The sequence below is a fragment of the Pantherophis guttatus genome, chromosome 4, assembly GCF_059756535.1.
Source record: "Pantherophis guttatus breed Tessera chromosome 4, ASM5975653v1, whole genome shotgun sequence".
Classification (NCBI taxonomy): domain Eukaryota; kingdom Metazoa; phylum Chordata; class Lepidosauria; order Squamata; family Colubridae; genus Pantherophis; species Pantherophis guttatus.
This window is the reverse complement of record NC_142066.1, coordinates 58295214-58318823: the sequence shown is the minus strand read 5'-3', so window position 1 is coordinate 58318823 and position 23610 is coordinate 58295214. Positions and strand designations below refer to the sequence as shown.

Genomic DNA, 23610 nt, shown 5'->3' with positions numbered 1-23610 from the left:
TTCTTCTCTTATAGTGTATATAAAAATGGCTGATACTTTTCTGCCATTACCAGACTATGATGCAGAAGTTATATGCCCAATTTCCTCCTTTCCAACATCAAAATTCACATAATTCTCCCAACTGCTGGGCCATGGGATGGCAATGATCTTCAGAAGAGCACTTTACATGCATAGTATCTCTGCTCTTCTGGATGTAGACACCATACACTTCTTTTTTTAAGAACTTTATAGTTTATTATAACATAAAATGCAATTGGAAAATAAAAATTAAGGGAAAAAAGGGGGCATGCAAACTGTAAGCAAAAGAAAATAAAAAATAAAAAATAAAGCCTGACTCTGGCTCTTTCCAACACAGTAAAATACTAACAGTTATAGATAATGTAAGGTTGAAATTATAATTATTACAAGCCAATTCTATAATTTACACAATTCTAAATTTAGTAAATTTTTACTAAAATTCTAAATATCATTTTTCCCTATATAAAGCATAAAAAACCAGAAGCAACATCTCAATAGAAACAGGGCCAAATAAATTTTCTGTGTTTAGAACAATTACATTGCAATCTTAACCAATCCATTTTTCTTTCTTTCTTTTCCATTATTGTGAAAAGTAATATATATTTCTATTTAGGCTTATTAAATTTTGTAGATGATCTTCATTCATATTAACAAAATTCACTATACTCTTTCAATTTCTTTAACCTTACAGGGAAAACTTATTTTATATCCATTTTAAAATTCCAAATGTTTATTTAAGTTTTTTTCTAAAGTTAACAAATTCTATGCATCTTTTCTTTAACTTCCTCTTAACATACCTATCTTCAAATTCTATTTCAATAAAATGCAACTAACTTTATGAATTATTCAAGCACTACATATAAGAAAAAGAAAAAAAATTCAAATCCACTTTATAAACATGAAACCATACATTGGAACTTTCTTTCAGCTACATGTATCAGACCAGTAAAAAATCCATCTTAACTCAAATTAGCTCATTAAGTCACTCCTTCCGACCTGTCCTCATAAATTAAAATATTTTTTTATCTGGAATGTCTATCAAACAAATATAAACTTTTTTTTGCTCAGGAGATTCTTAACCTTGTTGGTATCCATAAAGAAAAAGTCCCAAACTTCTCTTGAGGATTGTTGATTTACTTGAAAGAATTTTCTTTCATTTGCACTGGAAAACTTACATTTAAACCATCTCATAATAGGTATAATTGGTTGGTGTCAGATTTGTATTCCAAAATTACAGTTATCTCCTTTGCATTGTTAAATACTTGTGGAATATCATTTGTGGTTTGGTTAACTTTCTGCAAATAATTGCATCTCTACATTATTCAACTTTTTTCCAATAGCTTAAGTAATTTGTTTCTCTTGCTCCTCTTTCATATATCTTTAGAACATACTGGTAATTGACCTATAAACTGATTTTTTTATTTAAATATTTCTTGAATATAATTTTGGCATCTGATGCATTCAATATTTCTTCATCCTCTATTCTTTAGCTCCCTTTTATAATAAAGAATAGACTTTTACAAATCAATTGATATTTCCTGGCCAATCAGAATTCATTAAAATTGGAAGATTTTAACCACCCGCAACAAAAGTCCAAAGTTACAGATTTTAACTCCCAACATCAAATAAGAGTGGCAGATTCATATAAATGACAAAATAAAACCACAACTTTTTAGATCCTTATGTTTCTCCATCAAAGTTAATATAATAGTACTCCACACTTCCTTATTTTAGCTCCTCTCCAGCAGCCCTCTTCCTTGTCATTCAGCAATAAGAATGGTGAATGGTGCAGATTTTCAGAAAGGAGTAAGAGGCTGTGACTGAAAAGAGCCTCTTTTACCTTATTAAAGATAATAATCTAATGAAGTGTTTAAGAAATGAAAGGCATGACTTATTTCCCATTTGAAAAATAAATTCCAAAACAGCTGTTTTTTCAACAACAAAGTGATTGAAGACCTGCCCCCAGCTGAATGGCTCACTGACTGCTCTGAAGCACAGCTCCCCAAATCTTCTGCAGACAGCTATTGTATGGAGGATCTTGTGGGATGATTCTAGGACTCTTCCTAATCCAGGAGAGTCCTGTAAACTGAGGGAACACACAGTTTCCTTGTTAGTAAAGTGAAAAAGCTTTATCCAGAGAAAACTCCCTTTCATGGAACTTTCCCCTAGATTGGTTAGTCGGCCCCCTTCACCAGAAGCCACCGACACAATACAATTCTATAAGTTCTAGGAAGTTCTAAATATGGCTCTGCAAAGGCTGATAATCTATATGTGTGAATCATAGAGGTCATGATGAAGAACACTAGCAACATTTAGGATTTTGATGTCTCTCATTATTGTCTACACATAAACTATACAAATATATCTTCTTAACATTGTAAGACAACCATCCCTAATTTGGTAGACATTAAGCTATCATTACAACGCATAGTTTACATATACAATTACAGTCAAGGCAAAACGCTTTCTTAACAGCTTATAAGATTTATCATTCTTTTCATATTGCTGAACACAATCTAAGTTTCTCCTCTCAAGTGGTATGGAAGAGTAATATGCTTCATAAAAAATAATAAAGACTCCCTTCCCTCCATATATTGAAAGATGTGACACATAGTGAAGCATTATATACACCAAGATGCCATAATATATATATTATATAAATATAATATTTATATTTGTAATAAGACTTGCACCATGTACATGAACACTTAATTTAAGAGGCATGTAGAAATCACATTGTGCAACTCCAGAACATCAGATCGTATCTTAACACCAGGTTTGACATCAGGATCCAGAACAATTAGTTGACAGTAGCCTCACCTCCAAGGAGGTCATATTGCATATGGTGTCAGTGACCCCAATGCAAAGTCTGGCATGCTCTTGAATACTGTAGAGCAGGGGTGTCAAACTCAAGGCCCAGCCCAGCCCGGCCTGGCCCGGATCCAGCCCACGGGGTACTTAGATCTGGCCCGTGGGTCAGCCCTGGAAACAGCGAAGAACTGGTCCACAGTGCCTCTGCCAGTGAAAATGGAGCTGCATGCGGTCCTTCAGAGCTCCATTTTCATTGGCAGAGGGTTGCAGAAGGCCATCGCACCTGAAAACGGAGCTTGGGAACCTGTTTTCTCTGGCAGAGCTCTCAGGGCGCCACAGGCGCCCCTGGCACAAATGACATCAAGCTGGCCACGCCCACCCTGGCCATGCCCACTCCACCACCGCCGAGGTCAAACACAACCCTGATGCGGCCCTCAATGAAATTGAGTTTGACACCCCTGCTGTAGAGTGTAGGCCCAATGATTGTGGTTAAAACAAACCATAAAATATTATTTCAAAATTGAAATAGTATGGAAACTCTAGAGGGCCATCCTGCAAAATATCATTTGCACATGTCTTACTTAGAACCTTTCAGGTACAAAAATGTGAAGCTGTACAAACATGTTTATACTTTTTACTGCATACAAATCTGCATACAAGTATATTTTATACAGATTTATTTATACTTTGTACCATTTAAACTAATACTTATAAGATCACACATGGAATACTGTATCTAGTTTTTGTCACCACGATACAAAAACGATATTGAGACCAGGGGTGGTATTCATTTACCTTCGCTACCGATTTGCAAATGTGAGCACACGCATGTGCACTAGCTTCGCTCACACTTGCTACCTCCACACATGCGCAGAGTGTCAAAAACGGGATGTGATGATGTCTGGGCAAGTGGACGGAGCCTCCTGCAGCCACCGCTACCGGTTCGCCCAAACCGAATAGAACCAGCTGAATACCACCACTGATTGAGACTCTAAAACAGGTCTGTCAAACTCCCAGTCAGCGGGCCGGATGCGTCACGTGCTGGCCACGCCCACACCCAGTTTAGCAAAGGTGGGGAAGTCCTGATATGTCATGTGACACCGCCGTGATGATATGAGTTTGACACTCCTGCTCTAGAAAGAGTGCAGAAAGAGAAGAGCAACAAAGATGACTAGGGGACTGGAGGCTAAAACGTATGAAGAATAGTTGCAGGAATAGGATATGTCTAGTTTAAAGAAAATAAAAATTAGGGATGACATGATAGCAGTGTTCCAATATTTGAGGGGATGTCACAGAAGGACAGGGGTCAAACTATTCTCTAAAATACCTAAGGGCAGAACAAGAAACTTATTAAAGGGAAATCCAACCTAGAACTAATTAGAAATTGTGCATCAGTGAGAACAATTAATCAATGGACAATCTTGCCTTCAGAAATTGTGGCTGTCACTGAGCAGCTGAGAGCCAAAAGGAAAACTGCAGCCCAGCTGAGCCAGCCTAAAGCTCCTGTTATAAGAATAAGCCCTGTCAAGGCTAGAGAGAATCCTACTTGCAGTTCAGCAGGGATCCTATGACTGAGAAGGATCCCTTCTGATCAGAGGTGAAATCTATTTACCTTCCTTACCGGATCGGAAGTGCATGCACCACAGACCCTCTGCACATGTGCAGAGTGTAAAAAACACATAACTTCCTGGTTAAAACCAGGAAGTAATGACACTCGGGCGGGTGGGCGGAGCCTCGCACTGCCATCACTACCGGTTCTCCGAACCACCTGCCACAATCGCTACTGGATCACCCGATCTAGTTCGAACCGGGAGCATTTCACCCCTGCTTCTGATTAAAATGACTCTAGAGTCCTTGCGTATAGTGCAGCCGTCAAGGTGCAAGAAAGAGGCTAGTGACAGGCCAATGAGGAAGTCATGGTCTACTGCACAGGCCTTATTTAGTAAGCTTTTAGCCTACTGAAGTCTAAATCCTAGAGTTCATAGAGGGGCTACAAAGATACTCCCTCCCTCAGTTAATTGGGGAAGAAAAAGTAGGCACCTAGATCTTTACAATGCAATATGGGGAGTAAATGACATTATGTACAACCAATTTACCAACAAGCTATGTATCACCTCACATGCATGACACCATCCTAAATCCAATCTAAAGCATAGACTCAAAACAGTGAAATTTTACAAAGCCACATTAATATGCTTATATTCCACTTCTCAGTAAAGATGACAACAAAACTAAATGTAAAAGAAAATAGGTAGTTCCAAAGGGCCACATAAAGCATGAAATAACCAGTTAAAATTACAGTTGTGGAATTCTTGGTGCTCCCTGAGCTTGTTTGCAGACATTTTATCATCTGAATATGTAACATCTTCATTGTTACAAGGGAATAGAATTTGCTCTCTGTGTATATACATACAGTAACCTGCCTCCACCAAGGGCAAATTACTGGATATAAACAGAAAGCAAAGCCCATTCTCTTCTAGTACTGAAAATATTACCTGCAAGCAAACAACCAAGCTCAACCAAGCTCAGAGAGCACCAGAGACTCCACGGTTCAACTCTGAGTTATTGATATTCTCTTCTATTGATAAAATTACAGCTATTACCGTGTTTCTCTGAAAATAAGACCCTGTATTATATTTTTTTGAACCCTGAAATAAGTGCTTGGCCTTATTGCCATGCGCTCAAAAGCCCGATTGGGCTTATTATCAGGAGATGTCTTATTTTGGGGGAAACAGGGTAGTGAAACTATAAATAAACATAACTGCCCAAGTGCCCATTTTAGTTACTCTAAAATATACTACCAGACATTTTATCTGTTTTGACTGCGGATAAAACACCAAGTTCCTTTTCAGGTTGACAAATTGAAGAGAGTTAAACGTTAAATACTACACTTCTAACATCTTTCAGACATATAAGAAAATTCCTGGATTCCCAATATTATCACTATTATTCCCATAATAATAATAATAGATTTTGTCAGATATCACACAAGTGACTGAAGTTATATACCCATGTTTATTTTTCCTTATTTATTTTCATATCACTAGTCCTCAGTAAAGTCATCAAAAGGAAAAGGGCACAAATCTTTGGAATCTGCCAGCAAGCACTTTTGTTTACCTGTAGAGTTAAGAAAGAAAGCAGTTGTTAGAATTATTATTGTGTAGTACATCTCTCTGATCTTTGCAGTTGCTTATTATGGGTTAAGTATACAGAGAACTACAGATTTATTTCTCATCACTCTGGTGCAATATAATGTATGATAAGATGAAAAGATTTCTGAAAATTATCCTATCACAAAAAAGTGAAAGCACAATAATGTAGTTTTTCAGCAAATCATTGGGCTCATAAGAACTACTCTTTTTTTCAGCCTCTGATGAAGAAAAAGTCAAAAATTTATGGCAAGGTGAATTCAGGTGAATTCAGGGTGTGAACATGATACTATCATCCACATATTTAGTTTTTTTAAGTGTCTGTCATAAGCTAAAAGGGGGGGGGGAGAATCTGCTTGTTTGTTTTTAACATCCTCTTTGACTACTCACTTTTCCAAAATGTATTGGATGCATGTATTGGAAGAATAACTTGTCAGTTGCTTTCATTTACAAATCAAGCTGAGCAGAGGGCGCATGTGCAAAATCCCTTGCTATGGTTCACAAAAAGGAGAGGCAGAGCAGGCCAGGCAGGTTTCTCTTTATATGCCTGAATACTGAAATTGAAATGACTCTGCTGCACTCTTTCTGAAGGGCCTTTTTTCTGCCATCATAATAAAAAAAAATTCCTCATTTTCTCATTTAATTTCACTGTGTACTTTCTCAATGGAACATATGTATGCAATGTAAATAAACATAATCCATTTGGTGTGTGATTATTTGCTTTCTCCTATGTGAAAAAAAAATAATATTTAGGAAGAAAAGAAACCCTCAATCTAGAAAAATATCTTAAGAAATAAAATGAAGTCATGTCCTAATTACATCTCCGTCAATATTGGCTAGTAAAAAAGGAGATTATAGCCACTATGTCAATATGTCTTAATTTATAGTTAATAGCTGGGAAAACTATTAGTTAACTATGAATGACTTGCCTGTTCACATAGAGAAATATTGCTTTCTCATTACATGACCATAAAACATTCATTTGGGTACTATCATTCAGTATAGTAATCCATTAAACTAAAACAAACTTACATTAAAAAAAATATTATGAATTCAAATTAAAATAATATAATTAATTTTGGAAATAAAATAAATTATCCCTCATTTTCACATTTCCAGGATGTAAAATTTCAGAACCATCTTTACCTTCATTCAATATCCATCTCAAATGTATCATCAGTTTTCATTGGTTGCGCATTATCACAAGTCCCACATTCCTCCTGTTTCCTCTTTCTACGTTTTTTCCGACAATAACTTTGAAAAGAAGTAAAAAATTATGTTATGAGTTACAAATATACATACATATATATATATATATATTTCATATATTCAAAAACACAAGAGTAATAATAAAAAAATAGTCTTGTATTTTTACTTGTTAATTTTCAGCTCACAGAACCAGTATCTCCAGTGAATGTTCATTAACTGTTTTAACTGGAGAGGTTTCTTAAATGGAGTTTGTTTATTTGTTTGTTTGTTTTGTTTATTTGATTTGTATACCGCCCTACTCCCGAAGGACTCAGGGCGGTGAACAGCCAACAATAAAATACATAAATACACAAAATTTAAAAAACCCGATAAAATCAAATTAAACTTTTTGGCCCAGACAAATTAAAATACCCCAATAATTTAAAAACAGATTAAAATTTACATATTTAAAAAGGGAAGAGATCAGACCAAGCCCGAGTGCCACAGGTGTTATGTCTAAATTTTCTGCTCTTCAATAATTTTATAAATGGCTTGGATGAGAACTTAGAATGAGCTGGGGAATCTCTTCCCCTTTATATATTGCTGATCCATAATTTCTAGTTGCCCCAGCCAATATGACCAGTACTCAGGATTATTAGAGATGTCATGAAAATTATTAGAGATGTGATTATATACCATCACAGATTGTCTATCACAGGTTCAGAAAAAAGGCTACCAAATTTGCAGCTGATAAGAAGCTGGGAGGAATAATTAAAACCAAAAAGCAGGAATCAATATATATTGATAAGTTGTAAGGCTAAGTCCAAATCAATAATATAAAAAGGATAATCTGTAACATGATTTAGCTATAAAAATTATATACATATATGCATACGTACATACATGCATACATGCATACATACATGCATGCATGCATGCATACATACGCTTATCCTAGGCAAGATCAAAGGCTTCTGGTCCAAAATTCTACATGGGCCAATCCAGATATTATGGATCATCCATAACAGAATGTAAGTCAGTAGTATAATGCAGCTATTAAAAAAGTTGAAGCTCAGATACTTTGGCACCAAATGAGAAGAGAGGACTCACTGAAAAGACCTTGATGCCGAGATCTTTGAAGGCAAAAGGAGAAGGGACAGCAGAGAATGAGATGGATAGATAATACCATTAACGCTGTGGGCACAAATTTGGGCAGACTCAGGGAGACAATGGAGAACCAGGGGACCTAGCATACTATGGCCCATGGGGTCAGGAACAGTCAGACAAGACTTAGCAACTGCACAACAGCAGTTTAAAAAGCTACAATAACAGAAAGTACATTACCTAGGTTGCACACAATTCTGTTCTATTTCTCTGTCCATTTATTATATTATATTAAAAAGAATTACATGGAGTTTACTATTTCTTTGGAGCAATAGTGTAACAAAAGTATTGTACTTATATCTAAAGGTACTAAACCCTTGTAAAAAATAGATGTGGAAATAAGTAAATTTATAATTTGATTCAAAAAATCTCTTTGAATTTCTTCTACTTAGCTTTATGTAAATGAACAATACTGAAGAACATAATTCTAACATAGCTAGAATTAAGGAAGAAATTTTACCTCAACCGGGAATAGTAAATTCAGTTTTATTTTCTTCATAGATATTGCGTGTGGGAACGCATGTACGTGTGCATGTTATACAGTATTGGAAGTTCTAAAAGTTATAATTGTTAAAGGCTGATTAACTTAACTACATTTGTAGTTTCATGAAAATACATATAGAAGCCAAATTTTCACTTGGGTGTACTCACTGAGTGCAAGTGCAGATACATGCAATCAGGATGATAAGCATTACCATAACAGCTATCAAAGAAACCACCACAATTTGACTTTGATCTCCTCTTAAATGAAATAAGTCCAATCGTTCGCATCTTTCCCCAGTGTAGCCTCTCTCACAGCTGTAAAAAATGTAGAAAAAATATTTTGCAAATCAGTTGCAGTCTATTTCTGCACTAGCACCTATCCCACATACAGTACCCACTTGTGACAATCTTTCCTAGCCTGGTCCCTTCTAAATGAGTTAGATCACAATTCCATCACCATTAGCCATGCCAACTGATGATTATGAGAACCATAATGTGACACAGCTGAAAGGTACAGATTGAGGAAACCTATGAGATCTGCAAACAAATTGCACATGCAGATGAATCTTAGGGTTTGAAAACTGCCATCCAATGGAATTCCTGATCTAGAAGAGCTTCAGCTGCATTCAGGGAAATATCACCTAAACAACCTAAACAACTTAATGTGTGGTCTTCAACTTCCAGAATTCCCTAGCCAGCATGCTCTGTCTCCCTTTATAATCAAGCATATATAAGATAACAGGTAAAAGTATAAACATAATTTGAATACATGAAAAGAGTAAGTAAAAAGGAATATTAGGACAGGGATGGTAGGCACGGGGTTTACTCTATTAGGAAAAGATTTGGAAATAAGCACACAGTGGAAGATTTGGTATATATACCTTTTTTCTACATGTGTTCAATTAAGGCATTTTGTGGCTGAGCACCGCGTCAGTTGGACTAAATCAGTATTTCCAGATCAGTATTTCTCAATCTTGGCAGTTTGAAGATAAGTGAACTTCAACTCCTAGAATTACCCACATAACATGCTGGCTGAGAATTTTTGGGAATTGAAGTCCATACATTTTCAAGCTGCCAAGGTTGAGTAACTCTGTACCAGAACAACTCATCACAGAAGAAAGAAGTTCCAGTTTATATCCTACCCAAATTGAGTAATTTCTGGTGGTGTTGAAATCTTAAACATAAAGATAAATGATAATAAAATAAATTAACAATGAAGACACCCAGAATTATGTTTCTTATAGAATGGTTGGCATATTAGGAAACTTCAGTTGTCTTTATTGAGTAACTAGTTGACATATCTTTACTTTCTGTCAGTCAACAATCCTTGAAGCCCTACTATGGCCACAACTAGTAAGTAATGGAGAAGGTATACCGTAATTATAAAATTAGGACAGTTTCAATCACCCCCATTATCCTCTAAGCAGATAGATAAAAATTCATAAAGTTATATTAACTTTAACTCTAAATCTTTTTTAAAAATCTTATGCATGGGATCATATTGCATGTTGAGGGTATGTATGAAATAAAGGTTGTAATATTGATATGATTAAGTCCAGAATTTTGTAATACCAAATCTAAGATATTGGCTTTTTTAATCTGAGAAGAAAAGTAATTTTAAAAATTATAGTTTTAAAAGGTTAAAAAAAATCAACCTGCTCTACCTCATCTTTAATCTCACAGATTTGTCATATGCAAAGTGGACAACTAAACTAGAGAGACTCCTTTTGGGCATTCTTTAGGCAATGTAAAGCAATAACTAAGACATTTTATGAATTTCTTAATAAATAAGGCTGTAACATTTTAGCAATCATCCTTGCACAGGTAAAATTTTGTTTACTCATCAACATTAAAGAGAACCTGGAGAGGAATCCATAATTGGAAGGCTGCATTAGTATTTTTGAAGAGTTTTTACAGTATTCATTCCAGAATTGAAAGAACAGCTGAAACAAACAGATTCAAATAAGTAAGACATTTGGCCATTAGTAGATAACAGAGGCAAATAAGTACATATTTGGCCCGAGCATGACATATTCTTTGGAGATATTTGGCCATTGAAGTCATGCTCAGGTTTAACACTTGGGAAAAGGTATGTTTGGTTTTGGAACCTACATGCAGGATGGCGTTTGTACTGCATCAACATAGCGGCATCTTCCCTTGACACAGAAGTACTTGTACTTCTCAGGACATTCAGAAAAATGTCCACTCAATCTCAAATCTAGAAATAAGAAAATAAAAATATAAATAAAATATATATATTAGGTTCTACTTAAATACTTGCTCACCTGGATTATTTGTGACTAACTTTTTCCTGCTGTGCTATCTTTAATAGTTTCCTCATTTTGAAAAATGTTTTCAGTAATTGTATACTTAATTCTTTTAATATCACTTTGAGTGGAAAATTCCACATGAGCACTCTGTCTTCATTCCAATTCTGTGTCCCATTCAAAGATAGCACATAAGGTTTTCAGGAGCAATAAATAAACTATTTACTGTTTATTATTAAGACTTTAACAGTACAATCTTATTCATATCTGCATAGAAATAAGTCAAAAGAACATTAAAAATGTGTTGAATCAAATGAAAGTCATATCAGGTCCAACAGTCTGTTTCTGCATTTTACCAGTAAGATAGGAATGTAATGCTAGCCTGTGTTCCCTACAATTTTGTGAAAAGGCTGATTTATAGCCACAAAAGGACTTAGTGTTCCTTTTTTCATTTGTTTAATTTTGCTTAACTGCAATACAACAGAATAACAGAATTGGAAGGGACCTTGAAGGTCTTCTAGTCCAACCCCCTGCTCAAGCAGGAGACCCTATACCTTTCCAGACAAATGGATGTCCAGTCTCTTTTTAAAAGCCTCCAGTGATGGCGCGCCAACAACTTTTGAAGGTAAAATGTTCCACTGGTTTATTATTCTCAGAGTCATTGTCATTATTCTCTTCTTGATTAGTTTCCAACCATTGCTTCTTGTCTTCCTTATGTTGCTTTGGAAAATTGGATGATCCTCTTTTCTTTGTGGCAGCCCCTCAAATATTGGAACACTGTTATCATATCACCCCCTAGACCTTTTTTCACTAGACTAGATATACCCAATTCTTGCAACTGTTCTTCCTATGTTTTAGTCTCCAGCCCCCTAATAATCTTTGCTGCTCTGTTACTCTTTCTAGTGTCAAAATCTTTTTTATATTGTGATGATCAAAACTGGATGCAGAATTCAGTGTGGTCTTACCAAGGCCTTATAAAGCAGTACTAACATTTCATTGATTTTTTGATTCTCTGTTAATGCAATTTGGGTTTGCATCATGTGATGTATTGTGAAGTATTGTGACTTTTTGCCTTTGCAGAGCTGGGGTGGGTGTGACTTGCATGTGATGCATCCGGCCCTCGGGCCACCAGTTTGACACCCCTGTTCTAGGTGTTCTCAGATTTGTTGCTTGATTATCTTTTCCAGAATCTTCCCGGGCATTGATGTCAGGCTTATTGGTTTGTAGTTTAACCACATCAGCTCTTTTCCAGTCCTCTGATAGTTCCCTGGTTCTCCAGAATCTTTGGTTCCGAGCTCCCGTCTGCCAATTTTTGCAGAACTCTAGGATGTATTCTCTCGGGTCCTGTTGATTTGAACTCATCTAGAGTGGACAAATGTTCTCTTATCATTTCTCTCTTTTTTCCCCTATTTTAATCTGAATTCCTAGACTGCCTTTTAAGGTTCTGTTTTTCTGTATGTTTTTCTATATGGTAGGTTGGGCTATTTTTGTGTGAAGATAGATGCAAAGAAAGAATTAAGCAGCTCTGCTTTCTGCCTTGTCACTTCCTTGCCATCTTTTCGCATTAGTGGCCTAATTGTTTATTTGACTTTTTTCTTATTTTTATATGTTAAAATAAACTTTTCTTATTATTTTTGACACGTTGCAATTCTTAGTTCATTCTGAGGTTAGCTTTCCTGGCTTCATTTTTGCAGATTGAGGTTATATGCTGATATTCTACCTTAGTTATTGGTTGTTACAGCAAAGACAGCTGATGAGTCTGAGCTGCAGAGAATGAAATATAAATAATTGGAAGAGAGAAAAGCAGGGCAGAAGAAGGGGAGAGAAATGGCTTTATATTCAATTAAGAAGATTGACAAGGTACAAGAGCAATTTAAAAACAACTGGTGGATGTAAAATAAAAGAGATTTATCAAGATGGGAAATAAGCCTAGTGAAACTCTGAACTTGGTGAGAGATTAGGCAAGGCAAAAATTGAGAGAGATTTAGATCTTGCAGAAAGTCTGATTTGGCTCTTAGAGGTCTCATCAGCAAGCGAATATACAGAACATGAACATATTTCTTTCTCTGTCAGTCTCTGCATGGCAATAATTACGTATCTTTGATCGTTTTGACTTTATATTTGTTTTTTGTTTTTTTCCCATGGGTTACATCTACCTTTGAAAATTCAAAAACATTTGCATCCTCAGACTCAAGGATAGTTCTTCCAAATCCAGATATTTTCCAATTCTTGACAACTGTCCCTGGGTTTGGATTAAAAACTGCACTATTATATTAATGTAATTTTAAGGGATTATTAATAATTGGACAGAAAATGGAAGGCAAATAAATTTCATAATGAATAAATTCAAAGTTACTAATGATCAGTAACAAAATGTATGCATCTATATTTCTTTAAAGAATCATTAAAATAGGATATATTTATAATTAACATATTACAAAATGAGCCTAATTGTGATTGTCAGTTTCCTAAAATGTTGTGCATTGTTACATATAATTACAATGAAAATATTTATTCATTAGATTTCTCTCCTGCCTTTATTTTCTATATAACTCAAAATGGCATAGATAATGCTAGCTCTGCTTATTTTCCCCATAACAAATCATAGTTACTCAACTACCCATACTCAAAGGACAATTAGAACTACTAGTCTCTTGGTTTCTAGTCTGTAACCATAATTAATATGTTAATTAATCAGTTGAGCAGTCTTCCTCCCCATTATTGAAAAACAATGCCATTGTCAGGAATTAAAATCCATCTGTTACCTATACATGTTCCATTCATGTAATCACAGGAAAGCTTCTTGGTTTCTGGGCCAGCTGTTGCATTTTCACTGCTAGTCACAGAGCTGAAAATGACTATGCCTTTAGTTGGGGAGGAGAAGAAGGCAAATTATTTCAAAAGTATATTTCAAGTAACTAGACTCAAATTACAATAATACTTCTACTAAGTGTACCGTTTGTCTCTTGTTTCTAAAGATACAATTCCTGTTTCATTATCTTAATCCTAACAATGTGGGTTTTGCTATGCCTTACTTACTTATTACTTACATTACCTATGTTCAATAACGCTTTAAAAAGTACCTCATAACATTTGCCCTCAACTGTTTGAAAGGTCTACATTTAATAGCACAGTGGCAGATTAACACATCTTTGCTAACAGAACTTCCCCAGACAAGGAAAAACTGAGAAACTGTCCATTTTTACTCCGCAGATTTGCTCTTTGAGAGAAGCTTGACAAGATTTGAAGGGGCTTTATCAGCTACACACGAATAGAGCACCAAGAGTCATGGAAATAAACAGTATGCTCAAAGAGTCTATAAATATAAATTTATTTATATTGTTTATTTATTTATGTTCATATTGTAGAAAATTAAATGCAAACATCTGAAGACAGTAGCAATTTTCCTTATTTATTTAAATTGATAAAAAATACTGAAAATTGTTCATACTTTAATACATTTTAGAAACAGAAAAAATATTGATAATTTATTTCACATAGGTTCTGTTAGGTTTCCATGTAGATTGTTCTAATTTATTAGTTCCATTTTTCACTCTGATAAGTCTGGCAGGGCAGTGGCTCAGTGGTTAAGATGCTGGGCTTGTTGGCTGGAAAGCCAGCAGTCCAGATTCGAGACCTGAGTGCCATGCAATGGGGTAAACTCCTACCCTTGACCCAGCTCCTGTGAACCTAGCAGTTAGAAAGTATGCAAATGCGAGTAATTAAATAGGGATAACAGCACTCCGTGGAGTCATGTTGGCCACACGACTACGGAAATGTCTTCGGACAGCATTGGTTCAATGGCCTTGAAACAGAGATCAGCACTGTCCCCTATAATCGGCAACGACTAACGGAGTTGAATCTGAAGGGTCTCCTTTACAAACTTTTTATGTCTAATTTAAAACTACTATAACTATGACTGATTTTTCAAAAACTATGAAACTGTCAGATACACTAGAATTTTATTTGCAACTGATTAAATTGATATTTACCAAACTTACCTTTCCCCACAGAAAATAGACTGTGTTACTATGTATAAATTTAGCTAATTTAGCTATGTATAACTTTAGCTATTTTCACTGCTGAAAGTTCCAACATAAGACAGCAAATCACATTGGATCACTTACATTAATTTCTAAACAAGCATGTCTAAAATTAATCTCAAATATATCTTTATTCCTTGATATCAATATAGCCTTCCAAGTCAGCCTACAATCACTATTACTAAATAATATTTTCCTCACAGGAGGCCTCAAACAAACATTTGTAAGAATTTCTTCAGTTGGTGACATGGAATTAATCCTCAATCCCCTTTATTAGCTCTTTCCAAAAGAGTTTTTTTTTTTAATCACTGTTAGGCCCAGATATATATCAACTGTACAAACCAAGTCCCTCTTACTAAAGCTTTCTTAGACTGGATAATGATATTTATAAATTATTTTTATAAATAAAGGGTAATAATTTTATTTTATTTTATTTTATTTTATTCTTGCCTACAGGATGCAACTTATTCAAATATTTCTAATTTTGCACAGCTGAACACTCTTTCACAAATTTGCATGTATGAAGAAGCCACAAGAAGTAAAAGAAAAAAGAAAACTGCTGCAGCAGTAAAGAAATTCCCTGGAAGCAGTGCTGTTCCCACTCCCATTGGGCAAATTGAAAAATTGATGGCAATTTCAGGAGTATCCTTCTGTCTCTGTTCAATGATCAGTCCTTCTATATTAGGACACCATATAAAATTCAGTAAATAAATAAGAACTGCCAAATATCAAGAATATTTATTATAATATAAATATTAAATGACAAGATTATGGGAAGTTTTATAATTCCAAGTTTGGTAACTGAAATGAGAATACCCTTAAGATAAGTACATACTTACAAAATGCTATAACTGAAATGTAAAATTTGTCCCAATTATTACAGATGTGCAGAAAAATAGTACAAGTAACTTGTTAAAGGTTAAAGTATCATTAAATTGCTTAAATTTCACTTATGTAAATGAAACAGTTTAATAAAATACTTATTTACTGGAAAAGCCAATGAGTTACACAAGTATTTAACTAAGCAAGGACTGCAACCTTCAGAAAGAAGCATAATTCTGCTCAGTCACCTGACATATTAAATATGAAAGGTTTTTGATTTTTAAAACATAGAGTAAGTAAGATAATAAGAGGGAAAAATATTGAACTAAATATGCTTGAAACACAAAGCCAGAGTATCTTTTTGAGATTTTGAAGGCTACAGCAATTAACAATGTAATGAATAAAGAAATAAACAAAGAAGCTACCACATGTAAGGTTCAAAACAAACACAAATATTGCTAACATTGCCATACCAGTATCTCAAAATTACCAATACAATTATTTTAAAAAATGTGCTGGACCCCATACCATAGCTGAAACTTTTGTAGACAGGATGCAAATTAAACAGTTGCATCTGTACAACAGTTCTGTAGAGCTTGCTTGCTTGCTCCCACGCTCCCCCCCTCCCACTCTCTCTGTGTTTTAATAAGAGACAAGTAGGAATTCCTAAGGAAAAAGTGTCTGAAATTCAACATATTTTGCAATTGCTGTTTTGAGATTAAAGAGAAATCTAGATTTTGGAAGATTAAGGTTGAATTTGGCAGTGAACTTCTGACTGCATGTTGCATTCACTTCTGTGAGTTAAATGTTATTATTTATAAATTGCAGAAAATATTAATATGTTTAAAATTTCAATCTGTTATAAGCATAATAGTATAATTACTGTAAGTTATAATTAAAATGGAATTATCCTTTTTCTCACACTTCCCTTTTTCCCTGGCTCAAGTCATAGCCCTGGAATGGAATAGTTAATTATTCCATTAATTGTCTTGTTGCCTCCTTTATGTTCCCAAGGTCTTTTAGGCATTTCATCACAGTACCTGAATGTGAGACCTCTGGATTGGTAGACTGGTAGAAATATTCTGGGGGAAAAATATTCTAGAATATAGCAAACCATTTCCACACTATTGTCAAAGAAGCAATATGAATGTCTCCATTTTGTCTCCAGGAGTTGAACTTAATTTGAGGGACACTTTATTTTGTAACACTTATATAATGGACATTATTCACCAGATATATGAACAGGACTTTGTCCCAAAAATAGACTTCATTTCCAGGGTAAGCAACAACATAACAGTGTCCCAACAAAGGAAGTAAGTAGGAACAGAAAAGCATGGATGTTTTTTAAAAGTGTGTTTCATCATTAAGCTTTGACTACTAGTATTAAAGCATTCCAGGAGTTCCAGAAAAACATGTAATCCAGTTAAACCACTTGCAATATCTCAGGGCAAGTGCCATAGAACTAGAAAATATTCCACTATTGAAATTGCTATCAATATAAATAATGTGATGTTTAGTAAAATTAATTGGCAGAAAGTATTTCCCAAAGACTATTACTAGCAGATGAACAAGATATATGTTCTGTAATGCCAATATTTTAAAATAACCCTAATTAATATGTTGTAGATTATAAATTACACTGATTCTCTTTTGCTGATACTATGATACTATGAATACTATGAAATGTCATGAGTTTATACTCATGAATACTATGAAATGTCATGAGTTTATAATGCAAAGTTATAATACAATGCAAATTAACACAGTAATTTTTTTCAATTCTCTATAATGTAATAGATTGTTAGTGATGTGTAGTGATATTATTGCAAAATTTAGTTAACAAACAATATAACTTAATAAACACACAAGCCCACATTATAACAAAAACATTTAAATGAGAAATGTTACAAAATATTTAGGCTGGTTTGTGATTAGACCAGAGCAGTCTTTCTTTACCTTTTAACTTGTTTCAAACTATCCTGGGTTCTAAGGCCCCTTAAAATAAACACACAGGATAAAAATAGACACGTAGGTACTCTATTTAATGGGTATCCTGCCAAGCAATGCTGTAACGAAGGCAGTCTAATCTAATTGATGATATACTTGGCACCTCAAAAAATCCTACGTCAGATTTCCCTAGCTATATAAAAGTGGGTACTTGGTTTCAATAGCAAGGCCTGAATGCAAAACTCGGAAGGAAAAGAAGAAGGAAAGGAAGGAAGGAAGTCTGATTTTATCATTAATGAGCAAGGCTTTTCAGTTGATGGAATAGATTTGACCATATTCCAAGAGGGCAGGGATAAAGTCTTGTCAACAGCAGCCTAAGCTATCTTTTTCCACAGAGCTTCCTATCTTAAAAAAATGATCTCTCTTTGTATTACAAAGTCACAAACAGTCATAATTGCAAGCACTTTGCTGTTCAAGTAGATTGAAGACATGGATAAGTTGATTTCTTTCTTTCTTTTTCTGGCAGCGTTCCTATCCAAGATAAGCAACAACACTCCAAGTGAAGGTGAACCTGCTGGGGGTTTGCTTATTAACTTACTTGCTTATTAAATTCATATGCTATTGATTGATTTAATGTATATGCCGCCCCTCTCACTTTTATAAGACGACTCTTATAAGCTTATAAATTGATTGGAAATCCCTGCCAGAGAAGAGAAATACTGACAGTAGGATTTAATTACAAATGTCATTCTCTTTTCCAGCAAGGGTCCCCGGGGCATATTAGTTGCATGACTTATGTCAGAAAAGGACGCACCTGTTGAACGTCTGCCTGTCGTGAAGCTATCGAAGGGTGTTCTATGCAAGAACAGCAGCAAGTAGCCAGGAACCCACCCGACAACCGTGGTAGGTAGAAAGGAAACGTCAATCCTCACCCAGGAGCAGCAGAGGGCCAGAACCCAGAAGCGCGTCTAGAGCCATCAAAGCCGAACTTCACCTCCACTAGCCACCGGACTGCAGCAACTTACACGAAACAGCCACCGCCCCACAACTTGGAAAAGTCAGGAGGCGCCGCTTAGACGGAAAGGCGCAGCCTCTCCGGCAACCTGAGACAGGGGTTCCCCCGCCTCCTGCTTCTCCTGAAGGCACAGGGCTGACTGTTCGCCGTCCGCCCTCTTTAACGCCTTACGTGAAAAGAAGTATCAGCCATCTCTGCCATCCGGAATCGGCCGAACACCTGGCGCCCTTGCTGCTCCTACTCCTCCTGGCACGGACGGGGCGGGGGTTGGCGTCACCGTCTTTCCTTCAGGTATATAGGGAAATTTTTCCCAGTCCTAGAAGAGGAGTATTACTCCTTGCTCTTGAAGTATTTACGCCACCAGTCAGAGGACTCCTGAAGACTTCCGTAGCAAACATATCAGGCGCAAAAAAAGGAGCGGGATAGGGTGTGATGAAAAGAACAGACGGAAGGATGCGCTCAGTTGGCAGGGGTAGGATCCAGACCTAACTGCAATGGCGGGAGACAAAAGCGATGGGATCCAAATATCATGTCAATACCGAGAGTAGCAACTCAATCCTTTGGCTGAATTCACTGCTCAGATTATTTAAACTGAGGAGCCTTAATGAAATCCATGTGCTGTGATTCCATCCTCCGGAAAACACCTTTGTGGATCTCAGCTCAAGAAGCATATTATAGAAAAGAAACAGCAAAGACAAATAGTTGATCTATAGGAAATTATTGGAAAGTCATCAAGGGGAATTTTTAATTATGTCAAGAGACCAGTTAAGGATATAGTTATCAATAGTTTCCCATTTGCAGTTATCAAAAAGATTCAAAGTGGACAAAAAGATTTTTGGCATAGAGAGACAATTTGAAGTACAATTGTGCATGATGATGAATAACTAATTCTTAAAAATTGCACACTTTTGTTGAAATTTGATACAGAGAAAGACCAGGTTAAAGAATGTAAGAAATTTTGATTATAATATACAGATTGATCAATGGGAAAATATGTGGTGAAAAAAATGAAATTTTTATTGTGTTATGAACGCAAAGAGAATTTTTATAAAATGATGTGTAATTGGTATATGTCACCATAGAAATTATCTAGAATGTACGAAGGCATTTCAAATCTATCATTTTATCATGCTTGGTGAATATGTAAGAAAGCTAAAAACTTTGGATTCAATTACATATATTTATATAGAGATTTTTAAATAATAATATTCAGTTGAAGCCAGAATTTTTACTTTTAGGACTAATGAATATACAGAAAAAAGCCCAGAAGATTATTTTAGTATATAATTACTATGGCAAGATTATTACATATCCACAAAGATGGAAAGATCAAATGCTACCCACTATGGAGAAATGGCTGACAAAATTGAAGATCTTGCTGAGAGGGATAAATTAATTTATTTGCTTACAGAAAAGACAATGTCTACATTTATTGATGACTAGAAACCCCCTATGGATTCTTTTTGCATAAAAGTGATTAGAAAGGACACATTGTAGAAAGAATGGAATAAATAAAGAGAAAGATTAAGATATAATTGTATTTACAATTGCCGTGAAGAATATTGGAAGTCTGTCTCTTATCTTTTTCTTTCCCTTCTATTCTTTTACTTCTTTTCCTTTCTTACACTGTGTCTTTAATTCTTTTCTCTTTTTTTCCTTTCTTTATATTTATATTAGATTGAATTTTTTATTTTTCTTTAAAAAGGTTTAATAAAAAACTTATGGTATGTATTTCATATACCAGTATTATATAAATTATATAGGTATAAATATTATAAATAAAATTGCTCATCTTTCAACTCTAGCCCTGGTGGCGCAGCAGACTAAAGCACTGTTATTAACATCAGCTGCCTGCAATTACTGCAAGTTCAAATCTCACCAGGCTCAAGGTTGACTCAGCCTTCCATCCTTTCTAAGGTAGGTAAAATGAGGACCCGGATTGTGGGGGCAATAAACTGACTTTGTATAAATACACAAAAGTATGAAGGCTATTGCTTAACGCCTTGTAAGCCGCCCTGACTCTCCAGAGAAGGGCGGCATATAAATTAAAAAAAAAAAAGTCTATTCTGACTAACTGCAGTTTGCTAAGGCTGCTGGTTGTAGATCTTATATCTAACAGCTTTTGGGGGGAAAATTGGGATAATAACATCCTGCATTCACAATACATGCAATCCCCACAGACCAGAATGAAAGACTTAATGCTTCATTTCTGGGTTTCTTTTAAGAGCAAAAGCCTGCCTTAGGCTTAACTCAAGAGAGCCAGAGCAAGTATGAAGAATTCTTGTTTATTTTAATAAGAGGTTTTGTTTTGTTATTTCTCAGGCTGATCTTGTCTAGGCTCCTAAATTAAGCATGTTTGGGCCTTATCAGTACTTTGATGGAAGACTACCAAGTATATCATGGCTGTAAACTGGTTTAGAAAAGCAAAAATCATCCTGGAAGAGCCAATGGAAAACCACTTCCTCTATTATTGCAAAATAAACTATATGCATGAAGTCATCAGGATTCAAGAATAATCCCAAGGATATTTCTTTTTTGTCCAAATACTTTATTTTTGTTCTGGTGAAAATGAGAGTACCTTAACTCTTCACACTAGAATTATAGGCAAGCTTTTCTAAAAGATCCTCTAGGACTAGGTGACTATTAGGATCTAACGGACAAGGACAGAGTTTGGGATATAAATAATAGATAGGTTGACTCTATGGCAGAGAAGGCCTATCTCCTGGGACCCACCAAGTTTAGGTCCTTAGCAAATGATATCCAGAGCATGCCTGCCAGATCTGATGGGATGGGGTGATGTAATCAGAGAGAGATGGTCCCTTAAATAACCTTGTTTGATTGTTTTCTTTATTCCTGCAGCTCATGGATCAGAGATGTGACACAGAGTACACATACTGTCATTGTCTGCAGCCCTCCATTCTGCATCATGGATGGAAATAATTTTTCACTCCCAATCTTTTATCTTTCCTATTTCTTGATGATTCTCCTTTGAAGGATAATATTTGGTTGGTCCCAGGAGATAGGCCTTCTCTGCCATGAGAATAAATATTACTGAATATGTTTTGCACAAAATCAACTTGTCTCTAAATATTTATTTAAACTTTTTTTCTTTTGGTAAAAGACTTTCATCTCCTCAGTTAAAATAATATCATTAACTAAGTACAGTAGTCTACATCTATTGCTTAATTATTTATATTTTTAGATTTGACTCCCATCTTTTCTCCAGGAGTTCAGAGTAATTTAGATAGATATTTCTCTTCATTTTATCTCTACAGCAACCCTGTGAGATAAGATGGGCTGAGGAAAAATGTCTAGGCAAAAGTCATTCAGAGAAGCTTGACTTGAATCATGATCCCTTGAATCTTTGTCCAATACCTTAAACATTACTATACACTACAAATGCTCCATCTTTTTAAACATGAGAGCACATACTTCATTTAATAGACCACAACACATTTAATAAATAATAAATGAGACTGCATAGTTCATTTAATAGAAATGGAATTGTACTATTGTTATATAAAATTCCAATATTAGGTATAGTTCTGAAAGAATTAGACATAGGGGAAATGATTTGGAATTTGGAACTGATCAATTATGTTTTATTTAATATTTTATAAAGTGAAAGAATCAGTACAAGGTGCTAGTAATTTCTCTAACAGTGAACTATATGCAGAACATGATCTTCTATGAGAGGAAAATGAAACAAGTGACATTATGTATTTCATGATGGACCCAGTCATCACGGCTAGTTAATGTGATTTATGGTTTATTACTATTTGTGGGCATTCAACTACATTTATTTGTATTTAATGTAGCTTATTCAATAACTTACAATTAACCAAACACATGTGACATAACATATAAACCAGATCATAGTGAGAACAATTTCAAATTCTGATTTCTTTAGAATCAAAATGGTGGCCATTTCAGATTCAGACAGAAATAAGCCACAGATGAATGGAACTCTGTTTAATGAGTAATTGAAGATCATTTCTTGTATCCATGCATGCTGGTTTTAAAAATTTAAGAAAATGAAATTCCTTATTCTTAATTGTTGCATATTTTCATCTAGAATCCTGAGGCATAGTATGTGTAAGCATTCCAGATCAACAAGTGCTCAGCTTCCTACTAAAAGTCTGTAGAAATTCTTAGTCATCCATGTCATGGTTGTCCCAAAGGTGCTTTTTCAGGAGGCAACTAGACTTTCTTGTTTTTTATTTTTGTTTTTCTTTTGAAGACGTTTTGCTTCTCATCCAAGAAACTTCTTCAGCTCTGACAGGATACTGGGGAATGGAAGGATTTATATTCCTTGCAGACAGCTGGTAAATTTGCATCCTTTTAGAGGGTCATTGAAGCAGTTGGAGGTCTATTTGTGTCTTCAGGGTCACTTGAGTAGTGCTCTTGATTCCTGCGGTCTGCAATTTGTTTTCCTCTAGAAGAAATCTATTCCTACTCCCACACTATTCAAACGGTGTTCATCCCAAATTGTATAGCTAAAAGTCTGTAGAGATTCTCAATCATTGAGGTCATGGTTATCCCAAAGATGATTTTTCAGGAGGCAACTGGACTTTCTTTCTTTTGAAGACATTTCGCTTCTCATCAAAGATTTTCAGCTGTCCGCAAGGAATATAAATCCTTCCATTCATCACTATCCTGTCAGACCTGAAAAAGCTGCTTGGATGAGAAATGAAACGTCTTCA

At 35.2% G+C, this 23610-nt stretch overlaps 1 protein-coding gene and 1 long non-coding RNA gene across 5 annotated transcripts in view; one reads left to right on the top strand and one right to left on the bottom strand.

The window, feature by feature from the left end:
• Positions 1–22016, top strand: part of LOC117664786 (uncharacterized) — a 36376-nt gene extending 14360 nt beyond the window's left edge. Inside the window, exons 1-7 of one of the 2 annotated variants that reach the window (XR_004591174.3) lie at positions 11608–11705; positions 14294–14381; positions 15580–16741; positions 18419–18457; positions 18654–19379; positions 20713–20824; positions 21767–22016. This is a non-coding gene — a long non-coding RNA (uncharacterized LOC117664786). Of the gene's footprint in view, positions 1–11607; positions 11706–14293; positions 14382–15579; positions 16742–18418; positions 18458–18653; positions 19380–20712; positions 20825–21766 lie in introns of those variants that run through there. The other variant, XR_015733862.1, reaches the window with a different exon arrangement.
• On the bottom strand, positions 209–19002 carry BTC (betacellulin). Of its 3 annotated transcripts, XR_015733861.1 has the most exons (7): positions 18825–19002; positions 13846–13944; positions 10926–11031; positions 8982–9128; positions 7125–7232; positions 5839–5946; positions 209–2104 (listed from the first exon to the last, which is right to left on the bottom strand). XR_015733861.1 is itself a non-coding variant. In XM_034416102.2 (6 exons), exons 1-5 carry the CDS (start codon positions 18868–18870, stop codon positions 7127–7129), a joined length of 504 nt encoding a protein of 167 aa, XP_034271993.1. In that variant the 5' UTR covers positions 18871–19002; the 3' UTR covers positions 209–5946; positions 7125–7126. The 3 variants fall into 3 exon arrangements, 2 of the variants coding, with proteins under 2 accessions (XP_034271993.1, XP_034271995.1); XM_034416102.2 differs by having other exon boundaries at positions 209–5946; XM_034416104.3 differs by lacking the exon at positions 5839–5946.
• Positions 22017–23610: the final 1594 nt, after the last annotated feature.